The sequence below is a fragment of the Xenopus laevis genome, chromosome 8L (assembly GCF_017654675.1).
Source record: "Xenopus laevis strain J_2021 chromosome 8L, Xenopus_laevis_v10.1, whole genome shotgun sequence".
Lineage (NCBI taxonomy): Eukaryota > Metazoa > Chordata > Amphibia > Anura > Pipidae > Xenopus > Xenopus laevis.
Window position 1 is genome coordinate 12,221,653 of NC_054385.1, and position 7,492 is coordinate 12,229,144.

Consider the following 7,492-nt stretch of genomic DNA (forward strand, 5'->3'; position numbering starts at 1 on the left):
CCTTCCTGTATATTTGGTTTTTTTCCCAATTAATAACATTGAAGCAAAGCATCAGGCTGGTAAAATACTGGCCTGGTGGCAACCCTATCTACATCTGACCTTATATTACTCTTTACTATTTTGACATGATCTTTCTCTCCCTACGTGTTCCAAACAGCGAGGAGGTTCTGCGCACAACTGCAGCAAGCTGAAGGTAGGCCAGGTGATCCTAGAAGTAAATGGGATCTCTATGCAGGGTAAGGAGCATCGGGAAGCAGCCAGGATCATCGCAGAGGCCTTCAAGACCAAAGAAAAGGACTACATGGACTTCTTGGTCACAGAATTTAATGTCTCGCTATAGTATTTCATTGTGGCACCAAGACTGAATGTGACCTAGCAGAAGAGACCGGTGCCACGTGCTTCTGTGTATAACGTGTAGGTGCCATCTGTGTGCTTAAGCTACATACGTGGTCCCGTAGTCCAACATGTGGCTTTAGTAGAATCCCATCCACAGAAGCGGTGATACCAAGAGCAGGGGTTAAAGACAGACAGGCAATGGGGGGCAGATTAACAGAAAATATTATAAGCAGGTAGACAAAGCAAAGACTAGAAAGTCCTGTAGTAGAAGAAGTCATACTAGTTGGGCAAAGCAGGATAGAGAGAGAGGTTGCTGCCCAGAGATAGAGAAGCAGATTGCTCTTTAAAGGACATGACATTAATACAGCATTAGGTAGGTAGATAGCAACTGCCAGTTATTCTACGTGTGGATACTACACTGTATTAAAACCTCATTAACACCTTACTGTTCTGTGCCTGCTCTTCTCGGAACCGTATTTAGCCTCGCTGGGGAGAAAAGACCCCCTTCACCTCACCTCCTCCACATTCTGCTCGAGTGTGTGTGACTGATGTGCCGCCCACGCTGTGATCATCAGAATAAAAGCCGTGTAATTACAGAGACTGTCACTTTACTTTTTCAATAAACCTCACGTGAGAGATATTGTGCGTGAAAAGTGTATCATTTAAATATCCCGTTGGCTGAATATAATGGGAAATTAGGTAGGTCATTAAGAAGAAATAAGGATGCACCAAATGATTGGCAGGTGAACCTTTATGCCTGTTACAGAAGACGTGATTGCATTAGGTGGATTATGAATACCATGTGCCCTGGGCATTTTCGAAATGTGAGCACCCTGCTAATCCATTAGGCCTCGATTGCCCTGTTTATTCAGACTAATCAACTGCCATCATATAAACTGCACAGGAAAACTGGTAGAACTCATTCTGCAAAGAAAGTCAATTACAAGAGAGGAATTTTTATTATAACAAATACAAGATAGGGTTGGAATGCAAAAACTGATAATGAAGCTAGATCAGGTTTTGTTGGTGGGCACAATCCCAATAGGGCAGTTAGATCTGCAACATATATCTCTATATGGGGCCCCTGGAGCACCGGGAGCCTCCCTAAACCTCCTAATAGGATTCACCAGTGGTGCCTATGTTGTGTTTCATTCCTGGAAACAAAACTAACCATGGTTCGGTGGGAGCAACAAATATAGGCTACAGGGATCAAGATGGGTTTCTGCCATTGGCCCCTATGGAATGAAATAAATTCAGTCTTAAAGAAAAAGAGAGCTTTAGACAAGAAGGTCATTATTATAGTGGCTGTACTACTTTATAGATACAAGAGCCTTAACATTACTGTGACTGCCCTTCTGGCATATGTAACTAAGGATGCACCAAAACCACTATTTTGGATTCGGCCGAACCTCTGAATCCTTTTGCGAAAGATTCGACCGAATACTGAATGGAATTTGCATATGCAAATTAAAGGTAGGAAGGGAAAAACATTTTTCTGACAAAAAGTCACACTGTCTTCCTCCCTGCTCCTAATCTGCATATGCAAATTATTCGGATTCGGTTCAGACGGGCAAATACTTGTATTAATCCATTTAATTCACCCCAGAATATATATATATATATATATATATATATATATATATATATATACATATACATATACATATATATATATATATATATATATATATACATATACATATACATATACACACACATTTACTGCTGTGTGTTTGATAAACACCGCTGGGAAAATGCATTGAGTGACATCATGAAAGATAATTGCACCAAAGTAAGACCTGCATATAATTAGCTACCAATTAACTCTAAACAAATCCCCCAAGGATAAAAAAAAAAGATAGAAATAAACAGATAACATCATGTGGCAACGCTAAAATATCTTACAACAAAAATACATTTCTAAAACCATAGCATGTTCCAATCCAAAAAAAACATATTGTAACTCCATGTTATCTCACTACATGTGTTAAACGTGTTCATTCACAAAAGTTGTACAGGAGAATCGCTGACAAACACGTATTCTACATATTATGTCTCCATAATCATCATAAATTAAAAAAGAGAGTAACACTAAAAGATAGCTCACGTAAGATCAGAGAGTCAGTCCTAAGGAAGTACTGCAAGGAGTCTGTCCTGGGGGAAAATGACTGCTGTCTGTGTCAAGGCAAGGGGGCGTTCCCCTCATATATTATTAAAGGAGGGAGAGTCAGCTGCAGAAGTTGCTATGGACTACTATTGGTAGAAACTCATTACCTTGTTAAAATGCCAGGCCAGAAAAATACTGAATTCTAAAGTTAATTGTTAGTATAACACATCAATACTTAAAATAAACGCCAAATTAGTTACATAAGTAGTAAAAGAGTGTGAAAAAAATAAAATGTACCACTTGTGCAATGAAATATTCAAAGTTAAGGTGGCCATACATGGATAGATCCGCTCGTTTGGCGATGTTGCCAAACGAGCAGATCTCCCTCCGATATGCCCACCTTTGAGGTGGGCAATATCGGGCTGATCCGATCGTGGGCCCTAGGGCCCAACGATCGGATCCTAGCGTTCGCAAACGGGCGGTCAGATCGCGGGACCGCATCAACGAACAGATGCGGCCGCGATCCGACGGGATTTTTAGTCCCTTCCGATCGAGATCTGGCCGACTTTCGGCCAGATCTCGATCGGGGAAGCCCGTCGGGGGCCCCCACACACGGGCCAATAAGATGCCGACTCGGTCTGTCTGCAGCTTTTATCGGCCGTGTATGGCCACCTTAAATAAACTGACTTAACAATAAGAACTGCCACCATTTAAATAATCAAAAAGGAAATCATACAAAAGTGCAGCACAGACAAAAAGGATTTTACAACACCGAGCAAAATTAGAACTGTGCAAGAAAAGGAAAAAAAAAAATTTTTTTAGCAACAACTTCAAGAGATATAGAAATATAGTACTGATAAGGCGAAACACTGGAACTGGAAGGCTGGAACTACACAGTGCGCGTCCTTCTTATCCGACGCAATGAGAGGAAGCACAGGCGTCTCGTCGGATGCAATGGATTATTGTCAATGGGGCTGTACTCACACAGACGCAAGTAAGTGCCAAATGAAGATTGGGACGCACCATGTTGCATTTTACCTGTGTTTGGCTCATACATGCGTCTGTGTGAGTACAGCCCCATTGCGTCTACTCCTGCATTCCCCTGTGGCTGAACGCATGGGAGCACACAAACAAACGCCCATGTGTAATCCTAAAAAGAGGGCACACCATCTAACAAGAGAAAATGGCACAGGATTTTACATGGGGTCTGCCAGTCCACCTACTATATAAACAGGACCTATATAAGTAGTCTATTAACAAACTGGGGAATGTGATCACATAATACAAATAGACAGTGAGTACCAGTGTTGGACTGGCCCACAGGGATACCAGGAAAACTCCCGGTGGGCCCAGGTGTCAGTGGACCTCTTGCTTCTAACCTTTTGGCCTATTTCATGGTCATTCCCTATTTATTTATGGGAAAAAGAGGCTTAATAATGGAAGAATATAGTGTAGTAAGTAGATATAAAAGACTAGGAGCATAAAGAGGTTGATTGAGGAGATGAGGAATAATAGTTCAGAAAGTGGGTCCACTCATGCAGTTAATAGTGCACTAATTCCCCTGCTGATGCCACACTTTAAAAATTAAGCCATTTGTACACAAATTCAGTAAAAGAAAAAAGAGCCACTAATTTGCATTTATATACAGTGGGAATTTTCGGTGGTAATTATCCAGTTCCCATGCAGGCAGATAACCTTCCATGCATTCTGCTTTCTAACCAGAGATGTCTGGAACTGGAAACATTTAACCCTAAATTTGGGAAATATAGCAGGTATAGTAGGCAAAGTAGGAAGAGGTGCTGAAGGCTCAGATGACATGCTGTTAGCAGGTAATCCCTCCTGTGCCATTTCCAGGGCTCAAATTTTACTCTGCAAAAGTTCATGTGTTGGATAGCCCATTTGTTCAAATCATACAATCAGTTCATCAAGTTGTGACACCATTTGTACTTCAATCTGTATTATTACTGTCCTCTAGGTGGCTCCAGACCCCACTATTTCGAAAATCTTGGCAGTGGTAATTTTCCTTGGTAATTATCCAGTTCCCATGCAGGAAGATAACCTTCCATGCATTCTGCTTTCTAACCAGAGATGTCTGGAACTGGAAACATTTAACCCTAAGTTTGGGAAATATAGCAGGAATAGTAGGCAAAGTAGGACGAGGTGCTGTCTCTAGTATCAGTGGGGATAATAGCTTTTGGGAAGGGAGTGTGAATGTGGGATAGCAGGTATAGTAGGGAGAGATGGTGCCTATAGTAACAGTGGATAATAGTCTCTGGGAAGGGAGTGTGACTGTGGGATAGCAGGTATAGTAGGGAGAGATGGTGTCTATAGTAACAGTGGATAATAATCTCTGGGAAGGAGTGTGGCCTTGTGGGATAGCAGGTATAGTAGGGGAGAGATGGTGTCTATAGTAACAGTAGATAATAGTCTCTGGGAAGGGAGTGTGACTGTGGGATAGCAGGTATAGTAGGGCGAGATGGTGTCCTATAGTAACCAGTGGATAATAGTCTCTGGGAAGGGAGTGTGACTGTGGGATAGCAGGTATAGTAGGGAGAGATGGTGTCTATAGTAACAGTGGATAATAGTCTCTGGAAGGGAGTGTGACTGTGGATAGCAGGTATAGTAGGGAGAGAAGGTGCCTATAGTAACAGTGGGATAATAGTGTCTTGGGAAGGGAGTGTGACTGTGGGATAGCAGGTATAGTAGGGAGAGAAGGTGCCTATAGGTAACAGTGGGATAATAGTCTCTGGGAAGGGAGTGTGACTGTGGATACGCAGGTATAGTAGGGAGAGATGGTGTCTATAGTAACAGTGGATAATAGTCTCTGGGAAGGGAGTGTGACTGTGGGATAGCAGGTATAGTAGGGAGAGATGGTGCCTATAGTAACAGTGGATAATAGTCTCTGGGAAGCGGAGTGTGACTGTGGGATAGCCAGGTATAGTAGGGGAGAGAAGGTGCCTATAGTAACAGTGGGATAATAGTCTCTGGGAAGGGAGTGTGACTGTGGGATAGCAGGTATAGTAGGGAGAGAAGGTGCCTATAGTAACAGTGGGATAATAGTCTCTGGAAGGGAGTGTGACTGTGGGATAGCAGTATAGTAGGGATAGAATGTGTCTATAGTAACAGTGGATAATAGTCTCTGGAAGGGAGTGTGACTGTGGGATAGCAGGTATAGTAGGGAGAGATGGTGCCTATAGTAACAGTGGATAATAGTCTCTGGGAAGGGAGTGTGACTGTGGGATAGCAGGTATAGTAGGGAGAGAAGGTGCCTATAGTAACAGTGGGATAATAGTCTCTGGGAAGGGAGTGTGACTGTGGGATAGCAGGTATAGTAGGGAGAGATGGTGCCTATAGTAACAGTGGGATAATAGTCTCTGGGAAGGGAGTGTGACTGTGGGATAGCAGGTATAGTAGGGAGAGATGGTGTCCTATAGTAACAGTGGGATAATAGTCTCTGGGAAGGGAGTGTGACTGTGGATAGCAGGTATAGTAGGGAGAGATGGTGCCTATAGTAACAGTGGGATAATAGTCTCTGGGAAGGGAGTGTGACTGTGGGATAGCAGGTATAGTAGGAGAGATGGTGTATAGTAACAGGGAATGTCTGGGGGTGTGACTGTGGTAGGCAGGTAGGGGGGTTAACAGTGGATAATAGTCTCTGGGAAGGAGTGTGACTGTGAGATAGCAGGTATAGTAGGAGAGATGGTGCCTATAGTAACAGTGGGATATTAGTCTCTGGGAAGGGAGTGTGACTGTGGGATAGCAGGTATAGTAGGGAGAGATGGTGCCTATAGTAACAGTGGGTATAGTAGGGAGAGATGGTGACTCACATGCAGTTAATAGTGCACTAATTCCCCTGCTGAAGCCACACTTTAAAAATGAAGCCATTTGTACACAAATTCAGTAAAAAAAGGAGCCACTAATGTGCATTTATATCTTTACTGGTACCCACTCATGGTTCAAGGGATTTACAGGAACAAAACACTGAATTATGAGTAAAAATTATGGTGATTTGTGTCCAAAAATTGCACTTTGTTCATAAGTAAATGGCCCCTAGCATGATGTGTTTAGACATGATCAGAGTGTGCCATTTTGGTTGTGCATTCCACAGCATGTCTAAGCATGAGTTGTAGCACTACAATTGCCTGAGGGGCATAAATACACACATTCATTTCCATTCATTGATTGGTCCTATATAATGATGGTTGATCCCAATGTTATTAATAGGGAAAAAAGATAAATATATAGGAAGGCCGGTATTTTTTTCCAGAAAAGGTGGCAACCTTATTTATATCTGGTTGTAAATTCATTAAACTTTTATTTAGTGTGCAATCCTTTGTGTCTTTTTGCTTTTTTATGTGGTGGGTTTGTGCTATTGTTATTAGTTAGGCTGCCCTGTGTGTGTGAGTTTTGTGTCATTAGTAAAGCTGCCCTGTGTATGTGATGAGATGTGATTAGCTAGACTGCCCTGAGTGTGAATGTGTGTTTACCTCCCAACTGTCCCGTTTTTAGAGGGACAGTCCCTCTTTTGACAGCTCAACCTGCAGCCCCTCATTTGTACTGGAAAGTCCCATTTTTCTCTGCACTGAACAGCCAGAAAAAGAAACAATGTTTCTAACTTAATTGGCTTTTGGCAGAGAGCCCAGAACAGCCACAACAGAAGATTAGGTTCATTTGTAACAATTCAAATGTATCTAGATAAGCAAATAAGTAATTGTAACAATATAAGATAACAGGTCCCTTGGGAAAAGTTAGACTCACAGATTAAAGGGCAATTCACCTTCATTATCAAAACTGTAATAACTGAAAAAAACACAGAAATCTGTACAAACTTTTATAACTTGCAAAATTTTGTAAAATTAACATGGTAATTAGGGGGTGTGGTCACACAAATGGGTGTGGTAAAAATGTCGCCACACAACGCACGGCAGTTTTTTTGTTCCTCTTTTTATTTCCAAAATGTTGGGAGGTATGTTGCTGTGATAGGGAAAACTGCCCTGTGAGGGGCGTAACTACAGAGGCAGCAGACCCTGTGGCTGCAGGGGGACCCAG

The 7,492-nt window shown here is 42.2% G+C and overlaps 1 protein-coding gene across 3 annotated transcripts in view; it reads left to right on the forward strand.

Moving 5' to 3' along the window:
• Nucleotides 1-974, forward strand: part of LOC108704469 (whirlin-like) — a 38,788-nt gene extending 37,814 nt beyond the window's left edge. For all 3 annotated transcript variants that reach the window (XM_041573175.1, XM_041573177.1, XM_041573176.1), the window contains exon 14: nucleotides 158-974. In XM_041573175.1, coding sequence (XP_041429109.1) covers nucleotides 158-340 — 183 coding nt within the window. In that variant the 3' untranslated portion in view covers nucleotides 341-974. The remainder of the gene's footprint in view (nucleotides 1-157) is intronic.
• Nucleotides 975-7,492: the final 6,518 nt, after the last annotated feature.